General features: G+C 32.5%; 2 protein-coding genes across 2 annotated transcripts; one reads left to right on the plus strand and one right to left on the minus strand.

Moving 5' to 3' along the window:
• The first annotated feature begins 603 nt into the window (after window positions 1-603).
• LOC135127440 (protein obstructor-E-like) lies at window positions 604-13,031 on the plus strand. Its single transcript, XM_064053880.1, has 3 exons — window positions 604-766; window positions 11,858-12,274; window positions 12,328-13,031. Exons 1-3 carry the CDS (start codon window positions 727-729, stop codon window positions 12,630-12,632), a joined length of 762 nt encoding a protein of 253 aa, XP_063909950.1. The 5' UTR covers window positions 604-726; the 3' UTR covers window positions 12,633-13,031.
• Window positions 13,032-13,083: 52 nt separating this feature from the next.
• On the minus strand, window positions 13,084-16,945 carry LOC135127318 (uncharacterized). Its single transcript, XM_064053761.1, has 5 exons — window positions 15,747-16,945; window positions 14,039-14,137; window positions 13,739-13,984; window positions 13,461-13,691; window positions 13,084-13,413 (listed from the first exon to the last, which is right to left on the minus strand). Exons 2-5 carry the CDS (start codon window positions 14,084-14,086, stop codon window positions 13,084-13,086), a joined length of 855 nt encoding a protein of 284 aa, XP_063909831.1. The 5' UTR covers window positions 14,087-14,137; window positions 15,747-16,945.

The following is a 16,945-nucleotide window of genomic DNA, read 5'->3' on the forward strand; positions in this document are numbered from 1 at the left end:
AACTTTCATTGGAAGCCATGCAGAAACTTTATGCAGTGAATGGTTCCAGCAAAAATAATAATTATGTCTAATTATATTATGGTACTCCAGCAAGTGTCGCATCGCCTATTTCAGCCATGATTTTTGCGAATACATTGTTTTCCAGTTTTTTATGTCGTAATCAGATGTTGGCAAAAACCCTCAACCGGTTCTCGTTTATGCAAATTAAAATCCTATTTATGAGTTTATTATTGACGACGGTCTCCATTAAAACATTAAAAAAATTAGATGTATCTTAATTGGCGGATCATTTTCATTTTAACTGGAACTTTCAACCTGGCTTTCGGAAGAGTCAAGGTTATGCCTTGATGAAATACCTAAAGGATTTGTTTTTTGCGCCGATCACTTCTCAGGATCTTAAAGTTCAAAGTTAACCAAGTTCCTCATTGATGATTTCTGAATCGTAAAAAAATGCTTCGCATTTTTTCCGTGGCATTTATCCTGAATTACAAATTTTTTCCGAATTACGTCTCGAAGCAGTGGAGTTATCTTAAACAGACACGTTATATCATCCTGTTTCTTAGCAGGAGGTGTGGTGGTGGCAGCCACTTTCGAAAGGGCCACCACTACCAGTGCGGCTCTGTGAGCCTCTTCTGTCAAAACCAGAAGCTCTCCACGGTGATTCTTCAGTACCGGGCGAGAATCCATCCTAGTTAAATATTTTAAACGTTAGTGTAAGTGAAAATAATGAAGAGTGAAGTGTGCGTTTTAGTTTTGGCACTCTGCGGTGAGCTTCTTTTATTGATTTTTTTGTGATTAAAAAAAAATAGATTGAATTCAATTGAGTGGTTGGTGATTTTCGGTTTTACATCACTTTCATTACTTGGGATACAGAATATTCATACGCTCTTCTCAGAAAAATTATAAATTTAAATTAGTGAAAGCAAAAGTCTTTGCGATGTTTGAGTTTCTGTTATAGTCCAACAACCAGTAATAACGCGGTTAATTAATTTATTTAGAACATATTTTGTAAATCAATTTTAGATTATTTCTAAAAAAGAAAAAATTAAATTAGCAGTTTCAAACTAAAAGTATTTCAGAAAATAATAGAAGGGTTCACGGAAAAAGATTTTGTTTACATTATTGGATACAAGGTGTCTAAAAATAGATTCCAGTATTGAAAGATCTGTGAACCTAATGGTTTTTAGCTTAAAGGGAACTCCAAAAGAATGCACAGCGAAGCGTTTTTGACATTGGCATCGAAATGTTAATTTAAAGATGACACTATTTAAAGAATTTGGTTGTTTTTCCGGTATACATAGTTAAGCTTTTTGTTACAAACAATGGCGTTTACAAAATTTGAATGTAATAAAATAATGTTTACTATTCGTAACTCACTATAAAAGATTTATGTTACCAAGAAAAATGTTTACGTTACCTTAAACACGTATGGGAAAAGGTTGTGTCGTTTTGCTTGCAACATCAGTGTTATTGCAGCTACACATATTTTACAATCTATTAAATTTCACGTAGGGATTATAAATGTTGATTATCCAAATGTCAGATTTATGCACCGGAATTTGCTCCAGAATATGTATACGTTTAATCGCGAATCCTTATTTGAGAAATAATTGTTATTTAACTTTTTTTTAATAAAACCATAAAAGTTTCATCCCTCAATTCAGTAATTTCTTTGTTGAGCGTTGATAGAAATAGAGATATTTAAAAATTGTGAGTGTGTGAGCCACTGAAGTTATTTAAAAGATGTTTAGGGCTGCTGGATTAATTTATTCAAAATTTTTAAGCTTTTATTAAGCAATGCCAGGTAGTTAGTGGTGTGCTAGTTGACCATTTGTTGCAATACAATAGGAACTTAATTAATTAAATTTCTATTCTGACATTTTTTTCATGAATTAAACTTCACATGGTGTAGTTTGCAGTACAAGAGTTATTAGTAGGCAAAATAAACGGTTACCAATCTTTTTAAAATTATATATCGGTAGTTGATAGTTTGTGAAATAATTATCTTTAAATCACGATGTGGCTGTAATAAAGTAATTCAAGATGTGTTTGGTCGATAATTTATTTGACATTTAATCGCAGTGTGCTATTAATTACTTCGTCGAAATTTCGGTAAAAATTTAAAGCACGTGTTTACATGTTATAAATGTCACGTTCTCTAAACTAGGTTTTATAAAAAAGAAAAAAAAATAGAAATTTCGTATTACCTCGCGGAAAATCGATTATGTAATTTGTCTAAGACATACTTTATGCAGTACTTGCGGTACATGTGAAGGTTACTGCTTAACCCTCAGTAATATTTTTATTTTGTTGAAAATTTTCAAGTTAAAATTTGTTTGTCTATTAAATTTAAGTTATTTTAGTGTAAATTTATACCTTCAGGAATTTTTGTACCTGCACATATTTAGTACATGACATCAAGATGTGATGTCATGGAAAAAATGGGATTTTTTTGATGAAATGTCAATGGCAAATGTGTTTGCTCTTTACGGTGTTACCGCAAGTAATAATGATGCATGCATCACTTATTTATTACTTGTTATGCATTAAGTATTAATTTACAAATGTCATAGTTCACTTCTGGGTTCTTAAAACAGTTATTCATGGTTTTAGAAAAAAATGCAATAAATTTAATCATTTTCAGGAATATCTGACAGTTATTTTATAGTAATTACGTGTATGATGTATAGAATGATGACAACGTATTATTTATTTCAAAATGCTTGTCGTCAACGCAGATGGCTGCGAAAAATTCTGAATAAAGTTGGCAGTACATCAGATATAGTAATTTTGAAATTATTTGTTGGTATTTCAATTGTGTGGTCACAAACACGTGTGTCAGCCGTGCTGTAATCTTCGTCGTTTTTAATTTGCTTATTTTTACAAATTTTTATTATAAAAGTAATATTGTTTTTAAACGAAAGATAGTTTGCCGTTGTTATCACGAGCTTCTGACTTGTCTTTTTTTTAAATCATAACCTTAAACGATAAAATCGACGTCTAGTTACATTTTTGTAACTAAAGCTAAAGGCGGATTTGCAAAATCATAGCCTACTGCGTCGATACCTCTTTTGAAATGTTGTTATAATGCATTATTTTTTTAGTTCAGTTTATTTAGTTTAATTTTTCAAATATACATTAAATAAAAGCAGTTCTTTAAAATATATTGAAGATAGATGTAGAATGTAAATTTCAGTTCGTAGTATAAGACATAATGTATTATTCAATATTATCCACTGAGTAACAAAATGCTTAAATAATCTCTTCAGAAAGATAAAATTATATAGTGTGCAATGCCAAGCTTTGAATGCATGAAACGTCGCTTTATGAAAATAAACAGAGTGTTTTATTGATATGTGTTGATAATTTGTTTAATGTTTTTAGATATTTAACGAAAAATTAATTAAATAATCAAAAATAATGAATATGGCGGATTTTTATTGTTTGCGGTTTCTTATAGTTTTAACATTTTTACAAGTATAGTTGTTCCAGTCTGACTTCGTTTTTATGTCACTGCAATCTCAACTACCGCAAGCATTATTAATTCTATTGAAAATGTAAATAGCTGTGCCATAAATTAATTAAGGGCTTATGTAGTGGTCTCTTGATGGTTTATGACCGCTGGTTTACCTGTGGGAGAGATCTATTGTGGAAGACCTAACTCCTTAATAGAATACAGTCGTAAAAACGAACCAGCACTTGGAGCACTATACTTACATGCTCGTCACGTTATGCAGATCTCTGCACCGAAACTATTTGGCATAACAACTAATTCAGCATTGATAATCAAGTCACATTTGATTTTTTGGCACGTAACAAATCAGCTGAGACGAAACCGGTATCTTTCGATTATTATCCATTTCACGTGTATTTAAATAAGTGCTATAAAGTTCATCATAAGTGACGCATTTTAATTTTTTACGGCGTCCACATTTTTTCAATTTTTCTTGAATTTCAACTTAAATATTCGTGCATTTACGCATCAAAAATTTCCTCAATCTATTTTTAGTTTTTCAGCAGTAATGTCACTTCACATTCTCAAATTGAACAAAATGATTTTTAAAATCTACAAAAATAGTATGCAAATATTTTTGAACAAAAAAGCACACTTGTTAATATATGTATTACTGTTAATAAACGGAACAATTTCATATAAATTCTACAATAAATATCAGAAAAATATAACTAACGTAACACACCAGATGCACGATAATCGATTGGTGTGATCTACAATAAATTCATGATCGATGTCTTCGCAAATTACAGATTTAACGAAGTGGCAAACATTTCCTCGAAATCATGTAAACCGCATTGCTTTTGGACCTTATATTGCTTTTTTAAGTTGAGCCAAAATTTGCTCCAAAACCGGGTTCCTGGTGTTGAACAAGAATTCACAGAGTAATTTAAGTTCGATAAAACCGCATTTCATTTGAACTGAACTGAGCTTCTAGACTGCAAGTTTTACACAACATTGTCATTTTTGAAAAACTAATTTTTTATAGGTGCAATAAATTATTTACCAATTAAAATTATAAAATATAAAACTAATTAATTACTAAAAAAACTACAAATTTGTTTTATGGGTTTTACATTTTTTATTTAATTTGCACATAAAAGTTGAGAAATCTGTCTTTTATTTTATCATTATTCTCTGTAATGGGGTCAGTGGTTGGAATAGTCTTCTCACTTGTAAATATAAATAAAAAGCAACAGATGGTTTAGGTCGTATTACTTTCTATATAAAAAAAGAAAAAATGCACATTTTGGACTTCATTTCACTATAAATAGAAAGTCAGGAAGACATACACTTATTTTCACGTTTTCAAAATTTAATGTCAAATAGATATGTTGACTCACTCACTCTTGAGACAACTACTTTCACGCGTAATTATCATTATATTGCATTTCTATATCCACATACTTTAACGGGTGAAGTGAAGTTAAAAAATTATGGTACAGACGTTGCATTTTATATTTCTATTAGTTCTAATAGGTTTCTAATTTTTATCTCCTTTTAGCGTTATATAAATAATACAGACATATAAAAAGACCGTTTAAAAAAAATGTTAACCGTTTAATGATTATTTATTAATGAAATCAGTTGTGCAATTTTCATTAATATAATGTGATGAGCTACGTTTTTATTCGTATGCATGCTGACATAAATTGAAATTATTAAAGTTACATAAATGGTTAGGTAAGGACAATTTCTTTCGCATTAGTCACGGAAATGACTAAAAATAAACAGCTGTATTTTACACAAACTAAAATAATTAAGGCTAATTGTCAGTTTACTACACCTTTCCCATCTATATTAAAAAAATGAAAATGACTTAGGAAAAAGTGTCGCTTTTGTGCCTTCCTCTATTGGTCGATAATGGGATTCTGTTACGAATGCCATCTTCAAACAAAGATCGTTATTGATAGCATATGAGTAGAAAGTGACCCAGAGAAAGTGAACCTACTCTCACAATACATTATGTCTGGACCGATGCCATTTAGCAGATTACGCCCATTTTACACACGGAGTTTATTCACACAGTAGTCCGGCATAATTCTCACCATTGATAATTTCGCAAACCCCATCGGACTGCATTCTGTGGGCAGAAACCTTGGTAAACAATCTAATTTGAAGGTGAGGTCCGTCAAAAAAGCAGAAGAAAAAATGATGGAACTCTACTGACTGACGGCGTTTCATCGCATTAGAGAAAGTAGAGCGAGATTCAAACTGACCATGAACTTTCAACAGCCACCATGATCTGGTTCAGTGGTCATCCATGTAGAGTTTCTACAACACTTAACTAAATAGTTTGATTTTAGCGGAAAAAGTGTTGTAGGTCAAGAGCAAGTGTGCCATACGTGTATATGAATAGATTTTTCTCATTCTTAATGATGTAGGATTCATTTAGCATGCAAGGGAATTAAAAGTAAAAGGATCGGTTTGGCCTTGAAGATAAACGTTGTTTACGTAACATCTTGTACCATTTTTACTAGGTTGGTGTTCTCAGGGAAGTCAGAAATCCGCCCAGGTCGCATAAATAACTTTCGTTTGGTATAGAATTCATTAGTTTGGAATGTTGATAGGCTATTCTATTTGCATCTGTGATGTTCTTGCTCAATAACAATGGAGGAGATAATTATTTGTTGTGGTCTATTCAACTGTAATTAGATGGTGCGCCAACCTTCGGTTTGGGTTTAACGAGATAACTGCTATATTAGCTAAAGTTACTTTCAATGACCATCGTGGGTAAACGAATTTGAAAAAACACGATCCACTTTTTCACGAATAATCGAGAATGAGGATATTGATATTGTAGAGACGTTCACATGCCTATCAGTATGTGTAGGAAATACCGCATTTACATTTAGAATGTACTGTTGGATTGTTGAGTCATATCAAAGGACATTAACCGGAGTGTCATGAATTAGTGGATTTGCTTTGTGGTGAAAACTGTTTACGAACTTTTGGGAAAAGATGCTCCGACAAGTGCAATATACACGTACATCTACTGAAAGGTCAAAGTATGGTAGTTTCCAAATTGAATTATGTAAAAGAGTAAATATTATTAATTATGATAAGCTTCGAATGAGAAAATTGCAAAACTAGTCGTTCGACAGTGTCAAGAAATACAAATTAGTTTGGAAATTTCAAAAGTAAAACATGGGTTTTAGTTTTAAAGTTACGGACGAGATTACTGTTTTTTAAGTTATATAACGATTGCAATACTACATATTAAGTTTTGAGAATGTTTATATACTCAATGGCATTTGATGCACTTCTATAACGAACGTATGGGAATATAAGCGTTGGCAGTATTAAAACAGAAAAAGGATAAAAATGAATTGAGTTTAATTCAAGTGCACAAGAAAGGAAACAGCAGTATGAAATTCGTTACCTTGTGTCAAAGTGGTGCAAATTTTGAAGAAATTAGTAGCTATTATTATTGAGTAAAAATTTTTGAAAGATAAAGGATCCATTAACTTGTTAAACATAAAAATCTGATGAATATCAGTGAAAAACTGTATTCTTTTAACGGTCTGAGTGAGAAAATGACATTTAAAAATATATAGTGTGACGTGATTTGGTCCCACGCTCAGTTTTCATAACTGTGTTTCTTAAGTTGGAGAAGTGTCAGCGTAACTTCGTTTCATAATATGCTATATGGATTCTTCTAGATTTGAACAAAAAAAAAAAAATGATTGGGCTAAAATTATATTATAGTTTCTAATTTTCTGTTCCAAAATCTTCTCAGCGTGAATTAATTTAAAAAACTGACTTCATATATGTTATTCCAAAATCAACCAGTGCAGTGATGCAATTTATTTGAAAATACCACTGGCAACGTTGCAAGTGTCAATTTTGGTGGTTTATTCTAGTGTAAAATAATTTAAGATTAAGTTTTATTGCATTTTCATTGTTATTTTTTTTTCACTTTTAACTTCAAATTGACAATTTGTGACAAGAAGTACTCAGACTTTATTGTTTTGATTTTGGAAAAAATGATATATAGCTTAAACCCTTATGTGAAATAACAAGACAAAATAAAAAAATATGCTCCAATATTTATAGGCGATACAGGAAAAATTTTATCACAGCAGGTTTTAAATGGACAATCCTCAGAATGGAATTTAGAATATATAGCTAATAATATTCTTTCTTTGCTACTTTTTTCTCGGAGTATATTTAATTCTGTTTCTAAAAATAAAAAATAAAACTGGGTGACAACAAAAGCAATGTGCAGGTTATGACAGATTTCTTATTTCGTCTAAAGTTGCAGACAAAATTTAGCGACAAAGTGGGTTCGAAACACTTGCGCTGTCAAAATTTTGAAGCTTTACATTTAAATGTCAAATTAGAATGACACAAATGACAGATATATTGTGGATTTGAACATTTAGTTGACGTATAAGTTGTTAACCTACATTTTTACGATATTCAGTTGTGGGTAAATCGACGTTAGTGTACGATTTTCCTGAAAATTTTGACGCAAATGACGTTTCTTTGTCGCTAAGTTTTGTCTGCGCCTTTATGCAACTTTTTGAGTCAACATCAACACTACATTAGGATGAATACCGTAATTTTGACATGTATAAAATGACATGCAATGATAATGGAATGGGGAATTCGTCATTTTCGAGTTAAACACTATAAAAAATGCTTGATTTTCAATTTTTTTTATGAGGTCCTCTGCAGTCAGTTTAAAAAATGTAAGTTTACTACAGAAACAGACAATAATTTAATAACGTTAGTAAATTTTACAGAAATTAAATAAACCGTATTTGAGGTAATTGATACAATATAAACTATTTTAAAAAGTAGCAGTATGTTATTGAGATAAAGCGGTACTATTATTTTTGTATTGATTACAATTTTATTGCGCTGAGACGGTATCAGCAGAACCTAAATGACACTGTACCAGGAGCAGGCAGAATCTTGTGTCAGGAACGTACTTTTAAAATTTCAGAACCGTTAACTCATTTCATTGCAAAAATTTCATCTTTTACATTGTATTTATTAAGTAAGTTTATTTTTTATGTTTTGCTATTTGGTAACTTTTCTCAGGACTTTAGTTGTCTCAGTTATAATTCCTATATTTTCATGGAAAGTTAACGAGTACGGGTCAGACCCTCATAATTACACCATAAAATTCTAATTGATGCAATATTATCGTTCTGAATCTACCGCACCTTAGGACATATTTTTAATGAGGATTTTCAGGATGATGACATCAACTTTTTATGAGAAATGAATAAATAAAGTTAGTTAAGGTGCTATTTTTAATTTTAACAATATTACATTCTTACACAATTTCTAGAAATTTGTTGTATAAATTCTGAGACAAATTGTAGAAATCCATAGTTCAAAAGTGAACAGATAAAATTTTGGTTTCGCAGTTTCTTAATTTATTTGTTTAATCTACAGGGTGATCTATCAAATGACAAGAACAAATGAAATTAGGCAGTCCTCAAAATGATTATATCAATATATGTATTAAGAAATGTGAAATAATTTTTTCCGACACATTTACATTAACTGAATAAATGACATAGTGATGTTACTTTTTTCTTATTTTTCTTTAAACTCAAAGCATGGGGAAGTTTAGTGCAAAGTAATTCTCGTGAGAATATAAAGTTACAGTTATCGTAAGGTGCATTAAGTATATACAAATTTGTAGTGTTCCATATGAGAGATTTTATATTCCGGAACAGCCTGTATGTATCATGTATCGAAGTCTTTTTTATTTTGGTTATAGGCTGTTTAATCTGTATCAAACCACTAACTTTTTTGTAAAGTACATATTTCTTTTTAATTTAAGTTGAGATTATATCACATGCAAAATTTTTAAGTAAATTTGAGCAGAAATGCAGCATGTTAAATTTTTGCTAAACACTTATTAGTAACATCGGAGAACCTCAACTCAGGTCCAGGTCGAGCGTTCACTGATCCAACAGCTTTATTTCGGTCTCTAATTACACATTCAATTCGTTTTGGATTAAGAAGCGAGTAGTACCTTAAAAATAATTTTTATGTAATTATAACATAATGGCGTTATATTTATGTGAGACACATTTTTCAAAACTGTATCTAGAAATGCGGTTTTCATAATGTTGAAAATTTTTATTACGCTACTACTTTTTGACTTATTTAGTTTCACGTTTATTTCTATTTGCATGGCTTTTAAAATTGGAATTTAAAAAGGAACTGCTAAAATGTGTACACAATTTACAATAGGTGCTTTTATCAGTTTGGACGGGAGTTAAGACGAGGAACTAAGGCACTCCAGGTACCACTGATACGAGATATAGCCTTGGATCGGAGTTGATGATGCCCAGTAACATAGTTATGACCACTGTTAAAAATAAACTTTTAGTTTCATTTATTTGAGTACTTGATGATTGACGCAAGTCATTCATGTATCCATGCAACTGAAGGTTTCCGATTAGCCTTAGAATGTTGTTAAAGACATTAGTATTGTCGTAAACACTATTTGTACAAGTAGTGTTTACTACAAATTTTCATTGTTTTTTTCTTCGTAATCTGTCTGATTGACAGATAATAATTAATGGATTTTGCGTATTCTTCAGTTACGTGCTGTATATTCTGTGGTAAAATAGATTTTCCATTAGAAATTACGTATAATAAATTATATAATCTAAATATAAAATGTCAAATTAAATTTCTTTCTGTTACTAGGAAATAAATAAGTTGCTACTGTCAAAAGTGTATTGGTACCACAGATCTTTATACGAACATTCATAAATGTTTTTTACAACCAGGGACCTGTGAAATTTTAAAAATGTTACAGATTTACAACTTTTTAGTAATGATAGATATTTTTAAAGTTTTAATTAATATGGTTAAAACGTCATCTGTCAGAATAATTATTGTTACTTCGAAAGAGGCCGAACAAGTCGGTGTCCACTTGAATCATTTATGACAACCCTGTACAGTATTTGTCAAAACTATTGTATCTATTTATTATTGCTACTTTTAGTTTTATGTTCTTAATAATAAACTACTAAGATTTAAAATTGATAGTTATTTCGGTGATATAGACCATATTTATTAACAAAGGCGCAGATAAGAAATTTAAATCCACCTGTATTTGGAAATTAAAGTATGTTTTTCACTAAATACATTTTTTTGGTAATTATGTCTTCAATGCGGTTAACTTACTAATATCTGTTGTCTTAAAAATCATTTTCGTAACACGCACCTTTGAAGGTTAAGACCGATTCTCTTGCGACATTTAAATGAATATTTTAGTATCCATAATCCGCATTGCAAGAGTTTTACGACTGGAATTTTGCATCGTCCTTGTTACACCTGTTACAATGTAGTTTGAAGATAGCAATGATTTTATAACTATTACATAAATCCCTGTCTGAACTCTTGAAGTTATGTAAAAATTCTTAGAGAATAGTGTTGTTACAAACAATAAATACAAAGGAAATGTTAATAACAGCACATGATGTAACACTGCAAAATTTTGGTGCCATATTCAGCTTTGTTAATTATGTTCTGTGAATTGTAAAATTGTTCTCGTTCTTTTACCCATGTTTTTAAAGTCAGACAAACGAGAATCTCATTCGAGCAGTGAATCAGCATTTCGTCACCTTGATGATCCGAAAAACGCACATTAACCGGCTTACCTTTAATGCTAATTTGCAAAAATGCACCTCAGTTATTTAAATTGTTCATTAAAGTTAAAATAAGGTATTGCACATGATTAATATATCACCGATTAAATTTAGGTTGATTTTTTTTGAGTCAACTTTCAAATATCAGTGTTTCTGTTATTTACTAAATCAAAATTCTTGTTATCGGGTTACACACTTTATTTATTTAGACTTATGTAACGCATTTACACATCAAGATTCTGCAAAAAAGAAAGTAGGATCATCGTTATGTGCACATACCCTGCAGGGACGTCAAAATTCAGGTCGTCTTCTTCATCAAACAAGAGAACGAGTATTTTCATAAAAACCTGGATGGGTTTCTGTATTTACACCTTTGCAAACGGGTTTGAACTTATAGTTTTCTCATAAATCTTCTAAATGCAAACCACTAGTGCTGCAGAAGAGTTATTATCATACAATTAGCTAAAATATCGAGAGAGAGAGAGTAGGAATTTAACATCTGCTTATGGCAGACAGGAAGGTCGTAGTTCGTGACTGCACTCCACCCAAATTGCACAAGAACTTTTACTTTCAACTTTGACTTATATGGATAAAGTAGAAATTATTCGCATACCTTATGATCTACTGCACCAGTAGTTCTTGACTATAGATAAGCGACAAAAATTTTTATCACATAATTTATTGTCAGACATTTATAGTGGTAAATTTTTTGTAGGCTGCGTGAGTGCTCAACTCAAAGGTAATCAAGAGGATCCTTGTCAACTCAAATCGAGGGTGGTAGGAGACCAGACATACTGCGACAGATATTGGGAATGTGTGAATGGACAACCAGAACTGTACGACTGTCCCAATGGTTTAGTGTTTGCGGGTAAAAACAGAGGGGTCACTGAAGGTTGTGACTACCCATGGAGGTCCAATTATTGTGAAAACAAACAGCAAGTCAATTCGCCAATTGGTACTGAACACTGTGATTGGTTATACGGCATCTTCGGCCACGAAACTTCCTGTACGCGTTACTGGACTTGCTGGAATGGTACTGCTACTGAACAGTTGTGTATTGGTGGTCTCTTATACAATGAGCGTACACATTCGTGCGATTGGCCCGAGAATGTAGATGGTTGTCAAAAGCATCGTACGTATTGTTCACCCCATTTCAATTTTTTTCTCTCATTCTGTCATATGTAGCTCTCTGTAATGATGATCCTAATGGAAACGTGCCCTTGGGGAAGTCCTGCAACAGGTACTGGCAATGCCAAGGTGGATATCCTCGTCTCCAAAGATGCCCAGCCATGCTGGTGTTCGATCGCAGGTCATTGAGATGCGTTGTACCTCCAACTGAAGACTGCGACGTACCAAGTACTCTTCCACCGCCACCATTGGAAGAAGATGATGAGACGAACATTCCACAGAATAACCCGAAGAATAAACCACAGTTTAATCTTCCTCCTGGTGCTATCGCCGTGCCAGAAAAGAACAGACCAAGAAACTAAATTTAATTTTTGCTACTTTGTTTTTATCGCCACATGTAGTAACACACGAACGGAGAAATTTTGTACCTGAAGAAAGTGCAGAAGAATTATGGGTACAGTTTGTTGACTTTTTCTTTACTTATTGCATTTCTCTATTCGTTGACATGCTCGTTACGTAATAAAAAATTATTTATTTGTTTCTTGTGCATTACGTTTGTGTTAAGTGTAAATTTAATCACTTTCACTCGACTTGTTTGTATTACATTTCCTTATACACAATTCTTCTAGTGCCAGTATTTTTATTTTTCGTCTTCATTATTCTTTTGTTATATAACACGTTGTGAATAGATATATTTAAGTTTATATCTTTTAATAATAAGTGTATGATAGTGTATCTGAAATAAATTTTATAAAATAGAACTGCTCTTTAATAGACTTACATTAAAAAGTGTTACATATAAAATACAAACAATTATTTGAAACAATCGAACGAAATGGCAAATTTCTCTAATTCTTTACTCAATTCTGGATCGTCTTGAAAATCTTTTGTGAGTTTATACGTTAGTAGTTCATTTTTGTTTTTTTTATTTTTGCTACCGGGAGGTCTTCCCTGACGCCTCTTACTTTCACCAGTCGAAGAACCAGTTGCAGCACCTGAAATACTCGACAAAGCAGTTTGCAATTCTCTTGCAGAATAATTATTTCCGTTCATGGTGTCTGGAAGGGGAGGCAACTCTTTAATTCCACCTAATTGCGGATTCACCATCAAACTACACTGAGGAAACCCAAATCTCACTAAAACCTATCCACTCGTTAATTTCGAAAACACGACAAATAAAAATAATAGACCTGAGATATGTAAAACTGCTTTTCTTGCACCCCAAGATTATCCCAGGAGTTAGCAACTGCCATTTTGATTTGTTGTTTGGGTGTATTTGGATACATCCAATGATACAAGGTTCTGGTTCTCTTGGAAAACAACGACTTTGCAGCTTTGAGAATTTCAGCTTGTTTAGTTTCAGTGGCTTGTAGTTCTATGACATCTTTGAAGAATCCCTGGAGCTGGTTGTGGTCTGGAATCTAAAAAAACAGTAAAGCAATATTTTGACAACTTGTTTAAAACTTACGCTATTTTGACAAAATAGCTTGGGTCGACGTCCCCGTGGTTTGATGAAGAGCTTGGATGGAGTCACTTCTGGTTCTTCTATTTTAATGTTGCGATTAGGACCACGAGTTAAGTCTATGGGCTCGTCGCATGGCTTTTGGTTGTAAAAGTTTTTCTGGTACGGTTGAATCAGATGGTACAGTTTTTTCTTTGCTGGAGAACGCACATTTACGATTATGTTTGATGCGGATGGATTTTCACAAGTGTTCTAAAATTAGGGGTTATTTGAATTTAGAGTTAGCTTGGTTTCAGAACAACTTACTTCTTTGTTGTCGTATCGCTTAGCGAAAAGTCCTTCAGCGGTTTCCATTGAGAGAAAGTTTTTTTAATTTTTCGAAGCTCGGAAACTATGACACATGAGCTACGCACAAAATGGAAGTAAATAAAGTTTGTTTTTGAGACTACTAGATTAATGCGTATTTGCGGATGAGTCTAAAGGCAGTGGTATAACTAAATTATTCTCTAAGTAAAATGGTGCAACTGTAGAACACTTTATTCAAATTATATTATTATTAAATTATTGGTGGTTTATTGTAACAATGTCATTTATACATTTTTTTGTGTTATACTTAACTTAAATAAATCAAAAAATGTACCGTTTTAGAATGGTTCTTTCGAATAAAAGAACAAAAATCTTTGGTAATATATGCATAGTTTACAAAATCTAGGTGTAAAAATAAGGATTTTTTATTTTATACTTCAACGTTTAATCATGTAATCTGACATAGGCTACAGTCTAAATAAATTTGTGACGTAATTTCTAAAAATGTTATTAGTTTGTCAAAAAAAAGATATATGACATTTTAGCGTTTTGAAAAAATAGTGTGTTATTTTTGTATATTGCTTAATTTGTTATTAAACTTAGCTTTTGTTGAATGCTAACGTATTAACTAACAGGACAACAATTTTCTAGGGAACACTTGGAAACTGGGTTAACCCGTTTTACCCCAATGTTCTTAGTTGTACAGTTGAATTTCTCTGTTTAATTTACTATTTTTAAACATGAGAATTAATAATTAAATATTTACGATACAAGTGAAATACATAATTAACTACCAGCGTGAAGTAATTTTAGAATTTCTTTAAAATATGTACTCAACAAACATTTTCATTTATGTTTATATTGTCAGTAAATGAGTGCGACGGTATAATATTATCGGAGAAAGTAGTATTCTAACTCCCATGTTGAGCAAGGTAAGTGACATAAATCCTAGTGTCCTAAACATAAATCTTACAGTTTTCTCTGTAGAATACTATCTAGTTCCGTTGGTTCATATTATTTTTAAAAGAAATTACGAACCCTATTTTAACTTGCTTAAATTTAGTTTATAGTATGTATATTAAAAAATTAGAAAACGGGTCGTTAGACGAGTTTTGTAAGGGATGAGTGATCTAAAATCATTTATAGCACAAATTTTAAATGTCGATTGCTATATTTTCCTCTGGAAATGTATTCCATTTTTTTATCGTACTTTAAATGTAATTATGTTAAAATGTTTATCATACAATAGTAATATTTATTCAATAAACACTTGTAAAACATGGAATTTGCATTGTAAATTTAAGTTCACTTAAGCGTACGTAAACATAAGGAAATGATGCAATATACAAAGTTATCAAAAACAATGCATGAGTATTAAAAAACCATATATGTATAAAGATAAATACGCAAAACGAAAATATATATTAAAATTAAAAACTTCATTTTTATATCACTGTTATGGCATTGCTGCAGCGTAAACAGTGATGTTCTTTGTGCCTTTTACGAGTATTTTTTGAAGGTGCTCTTTACGAAAACAGTAGAAACGCCTAAACTTATTGCAAAATTGACATGGTCCAAACCGGGAAAACTTCTTTCTGTTATTACATCTAGACGTGGAATACTTCGATTACTTAAAATAGGAGAAAAAAGAGTAGTACTAGGCAAGCAAGAATATCTACAGATAAGTAACAATTACAGGCGGGCCTACCTGAGACATAAGCCTCGTGTCTCCTAAAATAGGCATGAGATTTTTGGTTGCAGAGATTTCATCCAGATTAACCTGCAACATTGTCGCACGGCGCGGCGACGACTGTTTTGTGTCGTCGTCTAGACAAGATGCAGGATACTATAACAATAATCCAAAGTAAAATCCAGGATCTCGGGGTTGAGCAATTTAAATGGCACTGTTGATTTAGGGGTATCACAATAGAATCTCCAAGGATATGCATTTATATTCCCAGGAATATTAAAGCCATCCTCTTACCTCAGGTCAGCTCTAGGAATGTGGCTGCGGTACATGTTAAGTGTAACATTGGAAGAGGCGAAGAGCAACTTGTAATAGCATCCGTGTACTTACCACAGGGGGAACATGAACCATGTCCAACATGGGAGATGGCGAATTTGGTGAACCACTGTGACCGATGCAAGCGCCCACTGTCTGCTCTGGGGGAGCAAAGATACCAATGAAAGAGGAAAACACTAGCTGAATATCTTTTGGCAACAAATCTAACATCGTGTAGTCAGTCAGTAATAGATATTACACTGGTTACATGGGATATCTCACAGTATATAATGGAATGGGGCGTCTCCAAGGAGGGGTCAGTGTCAGACCATAGATGGATTATGTATAGACATAGAGCCAAAGACGAACAGGAAACCTAGGCTGACGAACTGAGCTTTATACAACGAAGAACTGGAAGACGAAGACAGACTGTCTCCGTACCGTCGGTACCAATAGAGTATAAATCGAGAGAAGACATGGAGAAAACTTTGACCATTATCAACGATTCTCTGATGTCAGCTTATAAGAAAAGTTGCCTCCTAAAGAAGGAAGGCCTGGGCAAAGGTACACCATGTTGGAACCGAAGGCTCAGCCTACTTCAATCGGGGCTAAGAAAACTTTTCAATAGAGCAAAAAACACTAAGAAAAGTGAGGACTGGGAAGCCTATAAAGAACACCGGAAAGAGTTTAAGAAAGAATTAAGAAAGAGGAAACGGGAAATGTGGGGATCCTTCTGCAGCGACATAACGTCGACTGCTTCGGCTGCAAGGCTGAAGAGAGTTCTTTCGAAGGACTACTCACATCAACCAGGTTTCCTAAAGAAAGAAGATGGCACCTTTACAGCCACTTTAGAAGAGTCCGCAGAACTATGTAGGGGAAAGTCCCCCTTATTGGACCAGTGCCTG

Source organism: Zophobas morio, unplaced genomic scaffold (genome assembly GCF_036711695.1).
Source record: "Zophobas morio isolate AGI-343-1 ecotype UQ-CSIRO unplaced genomic scaffold, CSIRO_AGI_Zmor_V1 ptg000011l, whole genome shotgun sequence".
NCBI classification, from domain to species: Eukaryota; Metazoa; Arthropoda; class Insecta; order Coleoptera; family Tenebrionidae; genus Zophobas; species Zophobas morio.

Coding starts and splice junctions, on each gene's coding strand:
- LOC135127440 (XM_064053880.1), top strand. CDS start 727: ATGAAGAGTGAAGTGTGCGTTTTAGTTTTGGCACTCTGCG. Junction 767..11,857: donor TTTAGTTTTGGCACTCTGCG/GTGAGCTTCTTT, acceptor AATTTTTTGTAG/GCTGCGTGAGTGCTCAACTC. Junction 12,275..12,327: donor AGATGGTTGTCAAAAGCATC/GTACGTATTGTT, acceptor TGTCATATGTAG/CTCTCTGTAATGATGATCCT.
- LOC135127318 (XM_064053761.1), bottom strand. CDS start 14,086: ATGGAAACCGCTGAAGGACTTTTCGCTAAGCGATACGACAACAAAGAA. Junction 13,985..14,038: donor AGCGATACGACAACAAAGAA/GTAAGTTGTTCT, acceptor CCCTAATTTTAG/AACACTTGTGAAAATCCATC. Junction 13,414..13,460: donor AGCAGTTTTACATATCTCAG/GTCTATTATTTT, acceptor ACGAGTGGATAG/GTTTTAGTGAGATTTGGGTT.